This window comes from Pundamilia nyererei, unplaced genomic scaffold (assembly GCF_000239375.1).
Source record: "Pundamilia nyererei isolate P.nyererei 1_Seehausen unplaced genomic scaffold, PunNye1.0 scaffold00011, whole genome shotgun sequence".
NCBI lineage: Eukaryota > Metazoa > Chordata > Actinopteri > Cichliformes > Cichlidae > Pundamilia > Pundamilia nyererei.
This window is the reverse complement of record NW_005187412.1, coordinates 1071035-1092567: the sequence shown is the minus strand read 5'-3', so window position 1 is coordinate 1092567 and position 21533 is coordinate 1071035. Positions and strand designations below refer to the sequence as shown.

Genomic DNA, 21533 nt, shown 5'->3' with positions numbered 1-21533 from the left:
CTATCTATCTATCTATCTATCTATCTATCTATCTATCTATCTATCTATCTATCTATCTATCTATCTATCTATGGCCCTCATAGATAGAAATAAATCAAATTTCAATAGCAGAAGCACTTAACAGCATAATTACTGGCTCAGAAACCAGTTCATTAAGAAAACATCTAAGGTAAAAGGCATAACTGTTAAGAGCTCTCTTAAAAGTGCAGTTCACAAACACCACAGCAAGAACAACTGTATAACTGAACACATGAAAGCAATTAATTACTATGAACTAGGAATAAAGCAGTTCAATGCAGTCAAGATAAGATCACTTTTAATACCAACCTCCAAGATAGTATCAGTGTAATATCCAATCCACAGTAACATAGTTTTTTTGCTATTGCAAAAAAACCAAAAACAAAACAAAACAAAAAAGCATAACTGCATTCACAGGGAGACCAGAAATGTTAACATGACTTTAATCAGCAAGCAATAAATGCAAAAGCATTGACGTCTATAGCCGTCAATTGCAGTGAATGAGTCAATGGGTTTAACTCATTCACTGCCAATGGCTGGCAGTGAATGAGTTAATAGCTTAGTAGGTTAAATATATATAAGTGAATGAACCATGTATGAAGAAGAGAGAAGGGCACTGATATAGGCCCGATGAGTGAGAAAATAGTGCATTCTACTGAATGAAATTACAGTCTGCATCGTCATAAATTTTCCTGTAGCATAATTATAAGAATATGCTGTCATGGCCTCTTTATATATTGTCTTTATATTTACTGTAAACAAATGCAGTGCTGCATGCAGTATGTTTGTTTTGAACAGCGTATTTTTTTAACTGTGTATTTTGTTGTGACAACAACATGATGTCCTCTCTGCAGTTAGATAATTAAAAAAAAAACAATGAGTAAAGGTGGAAAATGAGGTTGAACACACATATTTCCCATGAGAGTGTCCTCTGATTTTACATTTCTTGTTTCCACAGCTCCAATTAACAGCTTTGGTACCAATTAGTAAAATCAAGCCTTTGCTGATGAAAAACCCATGGGGTTATATGTGTCAAGAACTAATGCTTGAGTTAAAAAAAAAAAGAAGAAGTAAGCATAGATCTGAATCTAGAATAATTGGGACAATGGGGTAAATGACTTTGTTCTATATATTCTATATGTTGTTAGTCACTTTAGTCGTTATTTTACTAAGCATATATGTAATAGTGGGTAGCAACAAAGCTGGATCCCTTTTACTATTGACATTTTGAGATTTCTTGTATCTGAATTGAGAAAAAAAAATACTGTATAGTACCCACTTCCCTCTCTAGTGCTTTTCCTTCAATACCCCCCCATATTCGTCTCATCCTAAGCATCCTCTTGGGATAACATGGTATCTAGGTGTGGCTGTGGCAGGAGTATCAATCTGAACTGCTCATGCAACCTGTAGACCTTGCCCAAAGCCAACATGTTTGTTAGTATGCCAGGGATAACAAATGACTTAACATGCTTCCCTCTTTAATAACCTTGTACACCTACAAGACAACAATAACAGAGAAACCTCCCTGAGTGCTCCTTAATTCAATTAAAAAGCATGGACGATGAGCGTGCCATGCAAAAAGAAGACCTCGGAGCAGTGATAAACTTCACAGCTCTACATTTCTTTGAAAGATGTTAGATGGTCTTTTTAAAGTGGATTTTCAGTACCAGTGAATGTTCAGGTCAAATTTTCTTACTATATTTTCATTATAAATAATATTTTCATATATTGTTCTTGTGCATGATTGTTCGACTGCTGACTGACGTGTAGCACAATGTTCTTGATTCAATTACTTAATAAAAATAGGGGCAAAATTATATTGCATACAAAAATACTACATGAAAAAATAACAGAAAACCATATGTAACCGTAAGAAGCACACAAATACAAGACTGTGGCACTACTTTGTATAAGGTGCTGCTGCTGTGCTGCTGTTTTTGTAAGTGTACAACATTCACAATTACTGACTTTCACGAACAATAATTTTGTGATGCTCACCCCAAATATCAAGTTAAAACATTTTTACCAACTAACTGCAGTCTGAAACAAAGCAAGAAAATTGTGTGGCTTTTAATGGCAAAAAGTATGAATGTGGTTATTCTGCATCTTCTATGTTTATGTGTCTGTGTTATGTCTGAGGCTATAGTTATGTAGCATGGCGTCCACTGGTATGTCTATATGCCATGTGTACAGTACAGTACAGTACAGTACATACTGTATATGCATGGCATACATAAATATCTATGGCATCTGGGGCCACTGCTACCTCTGTCCACCTGCAACACAAAATTTGACCTAGACATTTTTGCATCTTCTCGAGTCCCCATTATTGGTCCTGTTTTTTGTTAAGTGGTTGGTAATTGGTTCATGATTCATATTGAAATAAGTACAAAAACTAAGGAATCTAAGCGACTATTCTTTACCTCAAGACAAACTATGAAAACCTGCACTTGACGTTTTGCAGAAACAGGGAGAAAACAGAGCCATTATGCATATTTTGAATTTCTTGACCTTTCAACACACGTGCACTTCCTCATCGGTTTTATTCTCTCCATGTCGAATACAGAGAAGTGTATCTTTATCCATGAACCTGGCTCTCTCACTAATGTTCCTCCTTGTCAGAGACAAAGGGGTTTTAAGACTGGATGATTTGGCAGGCTCTACCACTTGCAGGCAATATTTCAACCCATCCATCTAGCTAGGATAATAGAGTGTCCTTGCCTTTCAGCGCCTTGAGGAGTGACCAGTTATCACTAGCCACCAGCTCTGTTGTTAATATAACAGGGGATTGGAGGATTGAGTTGAGAAAGAGGATAAAAAAGAAAGAAGGATGGAGAGAAGGGTAAAAGAGAAAAGGGTGCATGTTATTTTGACAGGCGCCTCGCAAAGGTGAAGCTGATCACGATCAGCAGTCAGTTACCAAGCTGGCAGGAGTTCTCTTTTAACATCTTAGCTTTGGTTTCTGTGAAGATAAATTTAGCCCCATCACATCTCTCTTCAGACTGTGGAGAGGGGAGGAGAAGAGAGGAGAGAGTAGATGAGAAGAATTGGAGTGGAGAGGTGGGGCAGACAGTGTTAGGCTGATCTAGCTAATGGCCAAACTGACCTTCACATAAAGTCAAATGGTAAGAAGAGTAAGTAGCGTGTCATACTAAGCCACTGCAGTTTAATCAAGGCTATTTCCGTTATGCCAGACTTTCCTACTGCCTTGTGATTTTAAACAAGTAGTTAAAATTTCATTGATTGCTCAGTATGTGTTGCACAACTTCAACATTAATATTAGAAAAGATAAAAATGATATCGGATCGGACAAAAAAAGGGATAAACCATATATGTTTTTTGTCTCATAAAGAGTGGAATACATCTAAACAACTTGTATTTTTTGGTAATTCCTAAATGTAAACAAATTCATTCTTCCTAAGGCAGAAATTTGCAGCATAATTTCAATGATTTTATCTACCTTGGGAGTTTTTTCCATCATGAATTGACATCAGTGCTCAAGAAGTGGAAAGGCTGACTAAAGCATAATAATGTACTGTATATAGGCAATATCATTTGAAATTTTAGGATAGCACAGAGCTGGTTTCATATAAAGTAAAATTACCCCAGGCATATCCTCCACTATCTGGTCTTCATCACATCTTTCCACTTTACAGTCTGTGGAGCATTTCTCTGCTATACCTGATTGAGACATAGTCTCAGGCAAACACTCACAATGACAACTGCACCTCTCTCAGGATTACTGTTGAATCTCACATTAAAGTTTATATTTATTTATTTATTTTTCTGTCAACATGGTTTGTAAAAATATAGAACAGTTTTTTTTTGTGGTATTTTGTTATTGGGATGCAAAGCATAGATTATAGTAAGAGCTTAAAGAGGACTATTGAGTAGTTAAGTAAGTTTCTTTTGGAGTTCTTTTTATATTAGACTTTAAAAAAACCTTGATTAATTCATTCATATCTCTAAGTAGCAGGAGTTACTGTGAAAGATGAAAACTACCTAGAAAAAAGAAAATACATGTAAATAGGACCCAAATAAAAATTTGAAAAGTCCAAATGTATTTTAAAAATCTGTCCATAAGTGCCCATAAAAAGGGTACCACACTACAAAAACTAGGAGCAAATAGTTACATGTCATGAGAAGCTGTTTAATAAGATAAAGAGTTCTTATGTTATTAAACAGGTGCCAAACCCGTGTATTAGGCCACACATTTTAATTCAAAACTGACTAATTTTTCAGTGATATTGTTTGACTTTGGACAGAATACTTGCCAAAGACAAAACAACAAAAAACATGAGATCTCACAATCTAAAAACTGACTAAAGGAGTTAATCATCATCAGAAAGATTAATTCATTATTTACTGCTGTGTAGTTGTGTTTTACAATGCTCTTTGCAATTGTATAGCTGGCCAAACACTCTTCCTCATCTCTGCTTAAAGCAGTTCATCATGGTCTAAATACTGTAATCATTAATAGATGTATGAATCTATAGCATTTTCCTAATGTGATTTTCCAGCTTGATCAATAAGTACATTTCAGACAATAAAGCATATTTCACAGAATAAAACTGTTGCCCTATACACAGGTATACGTTATAACTCTATCTGACATTGGTTCATTTCAGCTTCCAAAGAAACACCTACAGAGATTGTCCCTGACGGTATGCCTAATGTCGCTTTAGAAGAGGAAGCATGCATAACTGCAATCTTGTATGAGTCCTGAAAGTCGCTGATTTGTCACAATTTTCCAAAAATCAATGATTACTTCAAGCATGTTAAAACACACACATGCTGTTTTATCTGCTATATGGAGTAAGAGTAAGCTGCCTAAATTTATGAGTACAAAAATTAGTCTGAAGGTCTACTTTCCTTTCTAGTCTTATCAATATTTTCAGTCAAGACACTTTCAGATTGATTAAATCAAATTGTACGTAATACATCACTAATCTAAGCTTAGCAGCTGGACTTGCATTCCCGAACATCCTGCACCATAGTTTTAACGATACATTCTCTCCATTGTTAGATTATGTTTCATCCTCTAATCCAGGTGTACTATAAGTGGCCACACAGTCTCTTCCAGACAGATGTATAAAATAAAGCATCTAGCTTTGCAGCATCTTTACAAAGATTTGTAAACAAATCACGCCACCATGCTCAACTCTATGTGGTGTTTTTGCAAAGTTGAACTGTTCAGGGACTACAGCAGTTATAAAGAGGGGTTACAAAGGTACACTTTTGCTGACACTTTGATGATTCAGCAACTGCGGAGACCCAAACCTCCTTTGGAATTAACATCAGTACAAAAACTGTGTGCCGGGAGCTCCATGGCACAGGCTTCCTCTCTCAGCTGTAATATGTAGGTGGTTTGTCTCAAGTTACCTCAGACTAGTTTCATCAAATTCTTACACCTACTGTTCAGTCCTGTACTTTCAGAGACTTAATTAAAGATGTTAAACTTAATTTCCAGTATGCCACTACAGTAATTAAAGACAATCTTATCAGAAACAAGATAAGAGTAATCTGATGTCATAAACAAAAAACAAAGTCCCATGAAACATCAGTTACTTACTACATAGGGCATCTGTCTTGCAATTTACAATGGAAAAATAACTGATTTTTAAATGTATTCTGGTAATTTTATCCTTTATCTAATAGTTTTATCCTTACAGGGACATGTGGCCTGCATCCTGGTTGTTTTAGATTCCCCCTACCCCAATACTTTACAATGGATATAATCACATGGCAGTAAATGCATTGATCTTTATGATTTCAAGGACCACGGAGTGACAAAATTCCCAATAAATCGTTGTGACAAAAGCAGTCTACGAGGATACTTTTCCAATTAGCTAATGGATTCATTCAGCTGTTAAAATGACTCTGGAGGATGTATGTGTGTTGTGACTAGTTTACATGATAACTGCAATACTCCATTTCTATAGACATGATTTCTGAATACAATTAAACCATTAATGAATGCACATGTGTGGCCAAGGACTCTTAAACAATAAACAATCAGCCCAAGCACTTACCAACCAGAGAAGGGAATATTTTCAGCCAGCTGTGCCATTTCACGTTAGTTCTTGCCACATTCCCAACCCCTTTCTCCCCATGCAACAACTCCCCTATGCACTCCGAATGACAGAGGAAAGGAAATTATCGAACACCAATACAATAAAGCTGTCTGGTAACTTAATAGGGCTGCTGAGTAGGGGCACTGTGGCCTTCTTGCTTTGAGGCGATAATGAGAGTCATCATTCCCTCTTGGGCTGGAAGAAAGGGGCCTCCTCAGTGGTGATAGTGTGTGTTTGCACATGCATTTGTGTATATGCGCATGCAAGTAGTCTTTGAGATTTTTTTTTAGTCCGGTGAGGCCCAATAAGCAAACAGCATAGTGCTACAACAAAGAAAGATAGATCTCCCACTGAATACAGCTTGGGAGAGATGTCTGAGAAATACTGTTCATTAAATCAGGCTAAAGTCCAAATATTGAGTTTATAAACTTTAGCGAGACACAGAACATGGACTGCCCCATTTATCATATTATTGGTCCCTCAGCCATTTATATGTTTGGGGAATATGTCTCAGGATGATAAAAGAAACCTGTCTCTAACGAAAAAGAAAAGTACCACTTGTTATTGGAATGCAACATGAATTATTGTCTAACAAGAGATCCACAATGACGAATCCTTTTGTTTGAAAGGAAGCCGTGTTACTGCTGGATCCGTAATCATTAGAATCTTTTTTCAAACTGAAAAAAAGAGTTTCTATTTATCTAGTAGGTTTAATGTATTGGTTCAAATTTGTGAGTTTTGCTTGCTCCAAAATACTGACTGAGATATTTACATATATGCAGCATTCGTAGTTCATTAATACACATTATGATGATGAATGGAACTTTATTCAGGAATTTTGATCACCTACTTTCTCTCTGAGGCCAGTAATGCTGTAAGTTAAACATAGCGCAGTTATAAATGAAGGGGTGAGAAGTGAAAGGAATTCTTGTGCTCAAAGACATTTGTTTAATTTAATTTCAGCTCCTATGGTGTGTACAGTGTGCTCTTTCTCTCACACTACATCAACTGTCCACGTAGGAATGATTTTTAAAACTGGCTTTTACAATGACCCGAGGGTTCAAGCTCCATGATAATAAAATATTCCAACTGTTGTCTGTGCTGACTCTGGCTACTAGAAGTACAATCAGTGCAACATGATGGTGTATCACAGGACTTGATTCCCACCCAGGGGAGTTTAGGTAAGAGAGACCTCATTGTGTTTATACCAACACCTTGTTATCTTTTCCCATTTGCTGATGGTGAGCCCCAAGGGTGAGCAACTTGCAATAAATATTTAATGCTGAGAAAAGGAGTACAACTATTGTGAACAATATTGCTGTTAAATAAATAATTAAAGAAATTAAATGTAATATATCTACTTTCGAATTTAAAAGGCAAAACATATTAGTCCACAATGCCCTTACAGCACATGAGACAATTAATCGATGGCTCCCGTTAAGTAACTTCAAGAAAAACATCAAATCATTCACAGTAGTTTTACACAAAGGTGGTATATGCTGTATAAATGGTCAGAAAATTAACCTCTAACTACTGCTGTGTGTAATATACACTGATGAGTAAGTAATTTACAGGCAGCAAATTATTCCTGCGTTAAAACAGGACAAAAATAAATAAACTTAGCACTGCAGATTGCAATGGAGGCAGAATATGGTTGGAGTCCAAGTTTACAAAACCCCCTGTTCCATGTTGATATAGTGTGGTTGATAACAGTAAGAAAAACTGACATCATTAAGATTCACAACTGTGCAAGCAAAGCAACACAAGCCAACCTCCTCCAACCCCCAGATGACTATCAAGCACTGTGTTTTCCAAGCATGGAGGTAATGAGACAAATACTTATTACTCAAGTAAAAATGGCATGAATATTAGCATCACATTAGGCCCCATATTTAATGATGTTGTAAGTACAATATGTCACTGTTACTCGGAGGCAAAACATATTTAAACATTATATAGAGAAGAAGGAGGAAATATGAAGAAACTGCAATCTATTTCACTGCAGTGTCTCACAGAGAAACATGGCTGAACAAGGATGGAAACATGAATGAGAAAATCATCACCATAACAGGCTTTCATATGCTACTTCATGGATACCTGATGTGAAAATGGAACACAAAATGATTAGAGTTGTTAAAAAATAACAAACTATATGAAGTGAATCTACAGTGAGCGATTAGTAGAAATGGGACCATCAGTACTCACTAAAGGGGTGCAAGGGGTCCAATATTCAGGGTTCAGCTCAGCTCGAGGACGAAGGTCCAGATACTCAGGGTTCAGTTCAGTTCGGGCACGAGTTAATGTTCCCTTCATGGAAGATTGAAAAAAAAAGGTTAGAACTGCTCACTGTGTCATTTTAGATTGGTTGTTATTTATACAAGTAGTTGAGTCCACGAAACCCAATATAAGGTAACTAAACAGAGTAAAAAACACAATATGTTTTTACTAATCACTGTTTAAACTGAATTTACTGTTCAAATTAACTCTTTACCACCTTTATTTGACTGAACAAACTAAGCCTCACTGTTTTCTGTCTCCACCAGCCAGTCGTGTTCAGGTTACATGCAGGTCTGTCAAGAGTCATACATGTAATAAACATGGAAATCAGGATGTTGTTCTTAACTGTTGTTTCTAAGTGTTTGGCCAAAAAAATCTATTCCTGATTAAAAGCACAGCTGTAGTAACAACAGCAGATATGATCTGTATGCTTCTGCAATGAAGTTACAAATTCTAGAATAAGCGCGCTTCAACCTGCCATCAATTTCGAGGTGAGCACCAAATCTGAATGTCATTAATTCAGTTCATTTAAGTTCACTTCAGTTCAGATCACTTGACTAAATTATCTTCTGGAGCAACCTGGGTTATGATTCTGAAGAACTGTCAGAAAAGTCTAGTTTCAAAACATTATACTTTCACGGTGAAGTTTACCTTTGATATTTGTGTTGAATGCTGTCATAGCTATAGCACTAGTAAAACACAGAGTTGCAAAAACTAGAATTTGGAAGTGTGAGAGTAAGCTTCAGCATCTAAAAGTGAATCAGTTGATTTTGAGTGAAGAATGGGACAGTCAAATGGACAACACAAAAAAACAGTCACCATCATGGAGGTACAGAAATGTTACTGAGTATCTATAGTAGAGCAATTAAAGAAAAAAAAAAGTAAATTTTATATATATAACATATTTTAACAGAAGTTTCTATAAAATGAAGAGCAAATGAGGTTAGAATCCTGTTTTTCCTTGGGCCTTCTCCCCTAAATGACAGGCTAGTGGAATGGTCTGAATCTGCTGGGCCCCATGAGCTCTATGATGTATACTGTAATTATCTGCTGATTCTCAAAATGGCTGTGTGTAATGAGGCTATGCCGCATGAAGTTCCAGGCATAAATCACTGTCTTTAACTGACTTCCAGATGACCAACAACACAGAGCAGAAGCAGAGAGAAAGGAGGAAATGGGTTATCTGGGTAGCAGAACCACAGCATCCAACTTGTGCTTCTTATCAGCAAAGACCACATTGTTAGCTGAGCTTGCTGACTTAAGACAGTTGTCTGTCTCTGTTAACTCACATGCACTTATTCAGAGGTATCTGTTTATAGCTTGTCTACCAATGTATTAACTTCTCACAGCTTTATTTAGCTATGCAACACAGGTGGAGACTTTTTAGGAGCTATGCTCATCTGTGCTGAATGGAAACATGCCAGTGAGCCCATCAGGCTGCATGCTGTTCTTGGCATAAAACTGCCTTGACTCACACAAATAATCATAATCAAATGTCATAAACAAGTAAACTGCAGCCGCACACACATAAACTGGAAACATATTCTGAATATTAACGAACGAGGGTTTTTTTTATAGTCATACAGCTACTTACAGAATGTAATGGACTGTATACATAGTTGGGTAGAAACCACGTCATCTTCTTTTAAGGGTTATATCCATATATTACATGCTTTTATCATGACTGCTTATTGTGTTAATTTTATCTTAATTTTACTTAACTTTTATTTTTACATTTTTTTCTTTTCATAGATAAATACTCTTATATAGTAATATGTATAGGGGGTCAAGGGTGGTAACTGCCCCTGTGCTGTAGAGCCTTGCCCTCCCCCCAGCTGCCCCCAAATTTTATGTCTTTAAATACTTGTAAGAACTAATTGCTTGTTTGCCCCCCCATTTAAAACTTTCTAGATCCACCACTGGAAATGTGAAGTATTTTTTATTATAGCATAAAAAAGAGAAACATGCTCTTTGACTATGTTAGCAATATCTAATTTTCTGTACAGGAAGAATGTGTGCAACCTCAAATTGTTTTAGTGAACCCCTATATATAATCACCATACTACAAAGACACATCAAATCACCTTTAATATTAGGGAGAAATTAGGGAGTATCAACCAAAAAACCGTACCTATATCTTGCTCTATAGCCCGTAATAACAAAAAAATTCATCAACAATTATTTTAATAGTAAGTAAAGATGGCAGACCATCTTGGTGAACCATTTGTGAAACAAATGGCCTCTTTAAGTCCAAAAAATTTGGGGAGTTTCACAAGAAGTTAAATAATTACAAATATTCATTAAATTATATTTAATATGTTTTAAATATATATTTAAAATAGTTATACAGATTTCTAATCTGTCATTTTATTGTTACTTTGGGGCCGTAGTCTATATACCAACTCCATTTATAGTTTACCAGCTGGGACAGCAACCTAGTCCACATTGCTTAGATGTGTCATCTTTATGAAATTTTCAAAATGTGCTATCAATTCACACAACAGATTTACTCCTTAGTGAAGTATTTTACCAGAAAGACTGTATCCTTGAGTAAGCAGTTAACTAGTATTTGTAAGTGGCTAACGGTAATTTTAGTTCCTTTAAAACTTTTAACAGTATAAATCTCTTAAAAGTTTAAATAAACTGGAACTGTGCAGACTTGTGTTGGTGTTGCTTTTACTAGACCGTTAAAAACAAGCTTTTCCTCACAAATGTTCCCCAGCAAATTCTTCCAATTATTTGAGAAAGAAATGGAAATGGGTGAATAGGGTAAAGCAATACTTAGAACCCCGATTTCATTATGCATCTTCGTAATATATTCCGCTTGTCTGTCACTCTAATTAATGGCTGTCCTTCTCCATAAACCGCCCAGAATGTGAGATTATTTATTAGTACCTAGCCATTTATCACCAGCGTGATAAGTGACAGAGAGAGGGGAAGTGAGAGTTGGCAACACTGTAATTGATCATTTTTCACTCGATATAGTCAGAGTGATTGTGGTAAACTCTTGGTTGCAGTATGTGATTCTGTCAACACTGACAACAAAAATAAGGTGCATGAATAAAGCAGGTTATTTAGATTGATTAAGTGCTGGCAGTAACATTAGGTTTCAATAGACTTCCCAATACCTGAACAGAAAATAGTAAAAGATCAGATCTATTAGTAACGACTCTACTCTTGCATTTATATTTTATTCTTTATACTGCTAATGCTACAGTTTAGTGGTGGTGCTACAACAAAGTATCACTTCTGATCCTTGATGGATAGAAGGAGTACTTTCACACTACATCAAGACTCAAAAATTTGGTCTTCCACATCTTTTTTTCCTGTCTTTGGGAACTGGGAGGGAACGTATTTTAATAAAAAAAGGTGAATTACAAGCACCAGCATGTTCGTTTATGGGTGTGTCATACAAACAAAGGTACCTGCTGATTAATGACATGGAATTTCAGAACAACACCACTGAGTTGGCCACACTGTTTGTTTGATGCTGCAATAAAAAGAATCTTGAAAACCAACCAATATCACAAACATGGTTTAGGGGTCCAGTTCAGAGACTCTTTTCACGTGATGCACAGCAGATAGCCTGCGGGTCCAAGTACTTGTGGCCTTAAATATCAAGTTGTTAGCATCCCTTAGTAGCCTTAATAAAACTTAAATGGGTTACTATTTAAAATATTCACCTCTCATACAGTTGTTATGAAGACTGAATCTTGATATGAATTCTGAAATAATTTTTCATGTACCAGTATCTAAACATGTCTCGTCTCTCATCAAGGGAATCTATGGGGATTGACATGCTTATGGCGTTAGTCTCAAGGAACTTTGGTTTTTGGCACTCTGATACTGGTAACATATTAGTTTGGAAGCAGTGCACATACACTTTGAGATCTAGGTTTTGCTCTTTTGGAGGTAGGATCTATATATTTTTAAGGTATCTGCAAAATAAAACCAAGATTTTATAGAAGCTCTTAAGTTAAAAATTTCAAGATGTAAGATAAAAAGGTCTAGTGTTTTTTCTGGAACAGCTAATTGAAAACACACAGACGAACTGGTGGGGGTTAATCAATTACAAGGTAGTGTTTTTACATTGGTAAACCCAGTGAAAATGCTCTTTAATGACCGACATGTACAGGTAAAAATAACAACATACTGCTAAAAGTCTCTCTGGACTTGTAAAGCTATTCTTTTGAACTTTCCTCTATACCGTGAGCTGAGAAGATGAGTTTCATTAGGGGGATAAAACACACCTTAATTAACTTTACCATTAGTCTATTCCTGCCAAGCTTTTCCAGTCACAGCAGACCTTTAATTCTGTTTAATTACCTTGGAGATTCCACTGTATGCACTCTTCCTTGACATTACGAGAAAACATTAATTTCTCAACAAGTTCTGTGCATGTGTGTGTCTACCACTAAGAGAACTACATGATGTTTATCTTGTGTGTTTATCTTGCAAGACTTATGAAGATGGTATGACACATAATGCATTACAGTTTGCATATGACTTATTCAAGCATTTCTTCAATCATTTTTTATTAAATTAGCAATTTACTTGTTTATTTATTAACTAATCATATCAAAATATCAAAACAATTTGTATTTAGGAAGATTTGATGTGAAATTTTAATTAAAAAATCTATCTCTTTCATGAGATGGATAGGGGGACACCTACAAAGCTGGCAGTGGAAGAACAAACTGTAGATTGGTCTACAGGCGGTTGACTTACGGGAAAGGCTTATCAATCACATTATCATCTGACTTGTCTTTAAAATTGTTCGCTATTGGTTAATATATTATAGCTATAATCACCCTGTGCTGGCATGGAAGTCTCCTTCTTAGCAGCCTGCTGACTTACAGTTGGAGCTCTAGTAATGCAAATGAGCCTATAAAGTGTCCCTGTGTGGGGAATTCCCCTCTGGACATTGGACTGACATCAGCTGAGAAGTGCTCTCTGTTATTCAACAATTTAGTCTCTTCTTTGTACAAGATAATCTGATTTTATTCTATACTTTGGTCTTTTTTGTCCATATAATAAATGAAAAAAGAGCTTGGAAAACGAATATACAACAGGCTTTGGAGGGTAAAGAGGCAAAGCGTTTGGGGCCAAGATAGAAGGAAATTGGTGATGATAGGAAATGAAAGCACACGATAGGGTGCTACTAAGTTATTTATATTAAGCTATTGAGAAGGCTAGGCAGGAAATTATGTGATTATTATTCTTTGATTTGCAAAGCTATGTTGTGATTGGCCCTTTCATGGGTGGTGGCATTAAACTTTATGTTTATGGGTCCCAGTGTTAAGCTCATTTCCACGCTCCCTATTGCACACACAAAGTATTGACATTCCATTTAAGTTGACAACAGTGAGGAGGGTATTTTATGACAGAAATGTAATGGAAATGCATGCAGGAGGCATTGCAGTAAAAGATATCACCCAATTACATTTTTGCATAGTTGGAGAGTAAAACAGAAAACGAGTGCATGATGCACCACTGCTTTGTTCATAAAGAAGAAAGGGAGAGGGAATCATTTTAGCTATTCACACACAAACAGAATAATAGTTTGTGTGTGAAAGAAAATCTCCCTATGCGTATGTATAGTGGGAAATAATAACACTAAAATGATGTTTGATATGATAATTACTTATAAAAGTTTAAAAGTGTAACATCTATATGTATAAGCACAATCTCGTAACTGTGTTCAAAGCTGAGAAAGAAATACATCTGGATTGTTAACATGGCTGTTCAATGAAGGTGCTTTGTGAGCAAATGGGAAAACAAATTAGGTTAACATCTTGTGACAAGATAAATAAAACCTTGATCAATTAAGTGGTTGAAAAAGACGGGAGTCCGGCATTCAGCGGGAGCAGTCTTGCTGTTACAGTTTAATTCTTGAGCCACAGAGAAGCATTGATTCTCCTTGGCACCCTGTCCTTGTCATTACAATTGATGCTGAGGCCAGCCCAAACCATTTTCAGCAACCACTAATGGCTTCAAGGAATTCAGCTGGACTTGTGGCAGAATTCTAATAAGCAGATTTTATGAATTTGGAGTGCAGGAACTAGAAGGCAGATTGCTGCAGGTCGTTCAGAGAACACAGTGAATGCATTAACAAAACAATTCTCTCCCATTACTGCACAGTTGGAATTACCTCTGTTCTAAGATGCTGAAATAAGATCGAGATGCCAGAGAGGTCAGCTTTTCTGATGAAACAAGTTGCAATACTGATAATTGTAACCTGGCTGAACAAACATTTCAGCTGTTTAAAAAGCAGTTTCTTTGACTATCTAACACACTAATGTTTGACATTCAAGCAACAAACAAAGTTTTCTTTTTCCCCTAAGCTCTTCATATATGCTGTAAGAACATATTTTATCTCTCAAGTGTTGGACTTCATCTTTCCTCCCTAAGGGGGCATATACAGAAAGAGAGGAAAGTTGTTTCAGTGCAGCTCATTTCTCTGAGATCAGGTTGGTTTTTCAACTGGTCACTCCTTTTTTTAACAATCGCTTCTTATTTGTTTCGTTTTTAATCATGGTAACCTTAATTATGGTAACCTCTTTATAACCAAACATTATAATTAAAAATTAAGTTACCCATAAACAAGAATAATTTCCTCTGGAATCCACCGAGGCAGAAACTGACAAAAATATAAACTTCTGCTGCACTGTCAGAACAGTGAGAGACAGTTTGTGTACAACCCCACAGCCATTCTTACACAACAGAGACATTTTCTGCCTGTCTCCTGTATGCCTCTGTCTTTGGTTCTCCATCTAGTCAAAAGTTCTTTGTTCAATCTGGAACTGCAGCTCTACTTCAAAAGAATTCAGTGAATTGAAGACGCTGTTGCAGTAAAAGTGCAGCGTTTAAGTCAACTGAGCATTCACCCTTGAGGCCAAGCAATGTTTTCATCCACGTAAGTCGAATACAGCAACTTTCAGATCTGCTCTACTCCACCCTATTAAATCGAACCCTGGACAATGAAGGGTGGAATAGTTGTAAGAATTTGAAGTAGTCTAAATCCTGCTATATCCAATTTATGTGTATGGCTTACAAAGAAAAAGGATATTGCCCACATACAGTTCAAGCTATAGAATGAGGGACATTATTCTCTAAGCTCCATGCACTGAGTGCATTAAATTGCTCTCTTCCTGATGGGGATTCTTACATTCTTGAAAAATACCAGTTTACAAGATTGAATGTTGTACAGCCTACAGGTAGGACACGGTATACATTTAAGTTGAATGCCAACTTCTCTTTTTATGTGTTAACTCTTGAACAGCAACACTAGCAAATGTGCATAGCTTCAAGGATGGCATTGCCAGTTATCAAAAGGAAGCAGCACTTTCTTCAAATGTCTTAACTGCAATATTACTGTACTACTGCTATTAAGGGCTGAAACTTAAAAAAAAAAAAAAAGAAGTTGCAAATACTTTTACTATACTCAAATTACAAATGTTAAAATACTTCATAAAAGAATTGCAAATGTAATTGTTCAAATTGGTTTGATTTGAAGCCTGAAGAGCAGTCATTGAGTGCAGGCTTCCACAAAAGTCAGTGGCTCTGATTAAACATCCTACTCATTTATTAAAAATAATAACACCAGGTACACTCATAGATTGGAATATTTTAAGAACAACAGTGTAACATTAAACATTAGCTCACAATAGTTCCTCAAAACACTGTAAAACCTTTGGTGTTACCATTCATGACATAAACCATTCTTTTGTTTTAGGCCCCTCTCACACAGGTCTAGAGACCTGTCAGGGACACCCTGGCAACTGCCAGCTGGTATTGAAAACTCAGTATTCCCCAACTGACTGGTGAGTAGCTGCAGTTGGCTACTGTCAGTCACTGAGTGAAATTGGTCCCTTAAGCTACGCTGCTCTGAAAACTTTGTTGCAATTGCTTTGGTCATAGCAGGTTGCCACAGTTACCTATAGTTTACAAGGAAGATGCTAACTTCCTTGCAAATACTCACAAACCACTCACCAAGACCTAGTGGTGCTATGAAGAACATGAAGCAAAGTAGAAAAGAGTAAGAAAAAATAACAATACACTTCTAAATATCACCAGATCCGTACCAAACATAGTGAGTTCTTCCTCTAGCCCAGTGGTCCCCAACCTTTTTTGCGCCATGGACCGGTTTATGCCCGACAATATTTTCACGGACCGGCCTTTAATGTGTCGCGGATAAATACAACAAAATAAAACTACCGGTACCGAAAAAAAAGAAGATTTATTCATAACACACGTGAAAAGACCCAGGAAAACAGAGTTAACGATAAAACCGATAACAAAATAACGCTGAAAACCGATAAAAACCCTGAAAACCATACATTTCACACCTGAGCCTCAACTCTCGCGACCCGGTACCAAGCGACTCACGGACTGGTACCGGTCCGAGGCCCGGGGGTTGGGGACCGCTGCTCTAGCCCATCTCTTTTCAAGCTTCATAAAAACTGCCTCTTCAGTTTCTATCCATGCTAACAGAATGACTAACAGACAAACAAACATCAACAAAAACAAGCTCCTTGGCAGAAGTGATTTCAAATATTTTAAAAGCAATAAAACATTTCATTGAATCCAGATTAAACTGTCAATATGGAATTACTGCCTTTTTCAGTTTCTCTCAAATAGTCAGGAAGGCTGCTCCAGTGGTTTGGAGTATAATGGCTGTATAGAGCACCATCCAATGTTTCTGCTGTGCTTTTAGGAACAGCAAAAGGAACAAAAGCAACCGAGAAGGCTTTGTGGTCTATAAATTAAAAGCATTTATCATCTATAGTCTATGGTGCACACTACCACCATTATAAATATTAAAGAGCTATTTCAAATCAATGAGAAAGATAACAGGCAACTGGTAAAAGTCTTAAAAATTGGCATGTTGTATACTCTCCTTTTGGTTTTTAGTAAGCAGTTGTATAGCAGAAGTAATTATAACAGATTGATAGCATTCTTCAGTATCCCAGAAGTCAGAGTGCTGTAATCGTAGGATGCCCTGTGTGCATCTCTCTGTTGTCTCTCTGAGTTGCTCAGTAGTTTTTATAAAAAGGATAATGGATAAAAAACAGTTTTGTCGCACCCTGCACATGAACCTCTAAAGTTAAAAATCTGAATCAAAAGTGAAGTCACTGAGGTGTCCTGATGCTTGGCGTTGGGGTGAGTAACAGTAATGAGTATATTTCTCCTTTCTGTCTTTTATCTTGGGTGAGCTACAGAAAAAGGAGGGCAGTAGAGTAGTTAAAAAGTGAGACGACTATACAATGTCTGTAACCAGAGTAACTGCTCCAAATGCTTTCTACAGTCTTTTAGTTGGAATAGACAGTTGTGGCCAACACCACAGTGACTGATTTATGCTATAAAATGGGTGGATGAATAGATTTCATCCATCCATCCAACAGTTTATTTATTATTTTGCATTTCTTTTTTTGTTTTGCCACTATCATAGTTTATTTCCCCATGAAAAAAAGGTGAACTCTTATGGTCATCTTTGCTCCCATTTAACTGAGTCAAAATGTGGCACATGAGTTCTTTGTCAGTGGCCTTCTCAAAAATTAATTGAATCATATTATTAAATTGTAATGATATCAGCGCAAAGTTTGCTATTGGAAGCAGTTGTTTTAGTCTGTGGTTTTTCTTATCAGACTCTAGTAGTCACAGCTTGATGCCAAAAAGGAAGGCGGATACCCACATGGCTCAGACAAAAGCCTAACCATCAGACACTGATCGTCAATTAAAATTTCATCAGCCGCTTGAAAAGATTCATGGATTTGTGTTTGTCAGCTTACTGAATGCTGTTTGAGAATTTTTATGTTTATGTTAGAGAGTGTTTCAGCTGACAGTGTCAGAATATACCCGTATTTGTCAGCACGTTTTTAGCAGTTGTCAAACTTGCACTGTGTGCTGGAGAGGGTTAGAACATAAACCTTCATTTTATTATTGCTACAGCTGAAGTAGAAGGAATATTCACATGTAATGTCATTTTTTGGCTCATTTATGGGATCCTTGATTCTTTTCTGGAGGCAGGAATATCAGTGTTTAATTGTAAATTGCTCCTGATATATAGGTCTTACAGTATTTGAAAGTAAATTCGTGAGTTCAAGTTTATTCAAAAAATAGATTCTTTCCTACCAATAACCTAACAGGTCTTTTCACTTTCCACATTTACCAGTGAAAAGAAAAATTTACAAGTGACAAGACAAAGTGTAACAAACCTGTCATTTTAAGTTTGCATATGCACTATGTCTTATATTGTGACATCAAGACATCGTTATATTGTGATATATTGTTGTACTTTGCTATTATCTAGAAGTATTTGAAGGTCTTAGTCGGCATGAAATAAATATCATCATCAGACAATGAAAGCAACGCCACGCACTCACATGCCCTCCAATTTGTTGTGACCTTGCAGACTTGTTGATGCAGTTACCCTATAGGTAACTATTATGTGTGTGACCTCCAACACAGTAGAAAATACAACAATAAGAACAACTTTTCATCTGTTTCATCAGCAGCTGTCCCAAACTTAGGCGAAACCACCACTCCCAGCTTTGGTTACAGAACATTTCTATTACAGGGAGTGCAGAATTAATAGGCAAGTTGTATTTTTGAGGAATAATTTTATTATTGAACAACAACCATGTTCTCAATGAACCCAAAAAACTCATTAATATCAAAGCTGAATGTTTTTGGAAGTAGTTTTTAGTTTGTTTTTAGTTTTAGCTATTTTAGGGGGATATCTGTGTGTGCAGGTGACTATTACTGTGCATAATTATTAGGCAACTTAACAAAAAACAAATATATACCCATTTCAATTATTTATTTTTACCAGTGAAACCAATATAACATCTCCACATTCACAAATATACATTTCTGACATTCAAAAACAAAACAAAAACAAATCAGCGACCAATATAGCCACCTTTCTTTGCAAGGACACTCAAAAGCCTGCCATCCATGGATTCTGTCAGTGTTTTGATCTGTTCACCATCAACATTGCGTGCAGCAGCAACCACAGCCTCCCAGACACTGTTCAGAGAGGTGTACTGTTTTCCCTCCTTGTAAATCTCACATTTGATGATGGACCACAGGTTCTCAATGGGGTTCAGATCAGGTGAACAAGGAGGCCATGTCATTAGTTTTTCTTCTTTTATACCCTTTCTTGCCAGCCACGCTGTGGAGTACTTGGACGCGTGTGATGGAGCATTGTCCTGCATGAAAATCATGTTTTTCTTGAAGGATGCAGACTTCTTCCTGTACCACTGCTTGAAGAAGGTGTCTTCCAGAAACTGGCAGTAGGACTGGGAGTTGAGCTTGACTCCATCCTCAACCCGAAAAGGCCCCACAAGCTCATCTTTGATGATACCAGCCCAAACCAGTACTCCACCTCCACCTTGCTGGCGTCTGAGTCGGACTGGAGCTCTCTGCCCTTTACCAATCCAGCCACGGGCCCATCTATCTGGCCCATCAAGACTCACTCTCATTTCATCAGTCCATAAAACCTTAGAAAAACCAGTCTTGAGATATTTCTTGGCCCAGTCTTGACGTTTCAAGCTTGTGTGTCTTGTTCAGTGGTGGTCGTCTTTCAGCCTTTCTTACCTTGGCCATGTCTCTGAGTATTGCACACCTTGTGCTTTTGGGCACTCCAGTGATGTTGCAGCTCTGAAATATGGCCAAACTGGTGACAAGTGGCATCTTGGCAGCTTCACGCTTGACTTTTCTCAGTTCATTGGCAGTTATTTTGCGCCTTGGTTTTTCCACGCGCTGTTGACTATTTTGAATGAAACGCTTGATTGTTCGATGATCACACTTCAGAAGCTTTGCAATTTTGAGACTGCTGCATCCCTCTGCAAGATATCTCACTATTTTTGACTTTTCTGAGCCTGTCAAGTCCTTCTTTTGACCCATTTTGCCAAAGGAAAGGACGTTGCCTAATAATTATGCACACCTGATATAGGGTGTTGATGTCATTAGACCACACCCCTTCTCATTACAGAGATGCACATCACCTAATATGCTTAATTGGTAGTGGGCTTTCGAGCCTATACAGCTTGGAGTAAGACAACATGCATGAAGAGGATGATGTGGACAAAATACTCATTTGCCTAATAATTCTGCACTCCCTGTATTGTTGTTGTTTTGGGGGGTTTTTTTGCAATGATCTTTTCTATTGATGTAAAACTTTATATGCAAAGTAATTTTAAATCATACTGTATAACTTTACTCGTCTTATTGTAAGGTCCACAGCCTTACAACATGTGTACATATTTAAAACAGCCCTGTTTACAGCATAGTATTATGCATTCAATTCTGGCCCCATCACAGTATTTCTAATAATATAACTGGAACTGATATGCTATAGCCAAAAATAAACAATAAATATGCAGAAGATGATATAAGGTGGAACTAGCATATAATGCAAAGTCTATTTGTAACCTTTGAAGCTACTGAAGGTTGAAATTAAAAGCTTGTTACTTTTTATATCTTATGGATAAGTATCTTGTTAACCATCCACCAATGTCAAAAATATGTAATTTGCTATAATTAAAACACTTTCTTGTATCAAAGGAGCATCTGGCAGCTTCATCTGTGGGTTGCAATGAACCTTCTCCTCATGAATATGTAAATCAACAGTGAACCTGAAAGAATCAACGTAAAGCCGCAGGCCAAACCCAGCCAGTGATAAATCACAAAGCGATAAGAAATAATATTAGAGAGAATTCAAATGAGTCAACAGTAGGGCCACATAAGGTAATCCACAATTAATAACACAAAGACATCAGATGTTATCTGCTCTGGTCAATCCCTAGTGTCAGGGAATTAGATGAAGTCAAGTGTGTCAGCGAAGCTAATGGTCCAGATAGATTATCTCCAGGCTGATGTAGCTTGCAGACAAACCCAAGTCAGCTAATTCAATGCTTCCTGTCAGTGTCACTATTTTTACAGCAAATGTAAACCTCCTGGACTTTGAAAATCTGGAACTGCACAGAGACAAATTGAACATTTAGTAGGTCGGCGATGCTTTAGATTGAGCACAGTCCCTGATAGAATAATAGATTCAGGAACTGTAATGTCATTTTAACCTGTGATGAAGTCAGGACTGTGAAAGGATATTTTTGTACTTTGAATTTATTTTTGAACCGCTAATGTTGAACCACAATT

At 36.9% G+C, this 21533-nt stretch overlaps 1 protein-coding gene across 2 annotated transcripts in view; it reads right to left on the bottom strand.

The window, feature by feature from the left end:
• The window catches only part of pcdh9 (protocadherin 9), a 186843-nt gene that overhangs the window by 122799 nt on the left and 42511 nt on the right, over window positions 1–21533 (bottom strand). For both annotated transcript variants that reach the window (XM_013908555.1, XM_005724169.1), the window contains exon 3: window positions 8298–8399. In XM_013908555.1, coding sequence (XP_013764009.1) covers window positions 8298–8399 — 102 coding nt within the window. The remainder of the gene's footprint in view (window positions 1–8297; window positions 8400–21533) is intronic.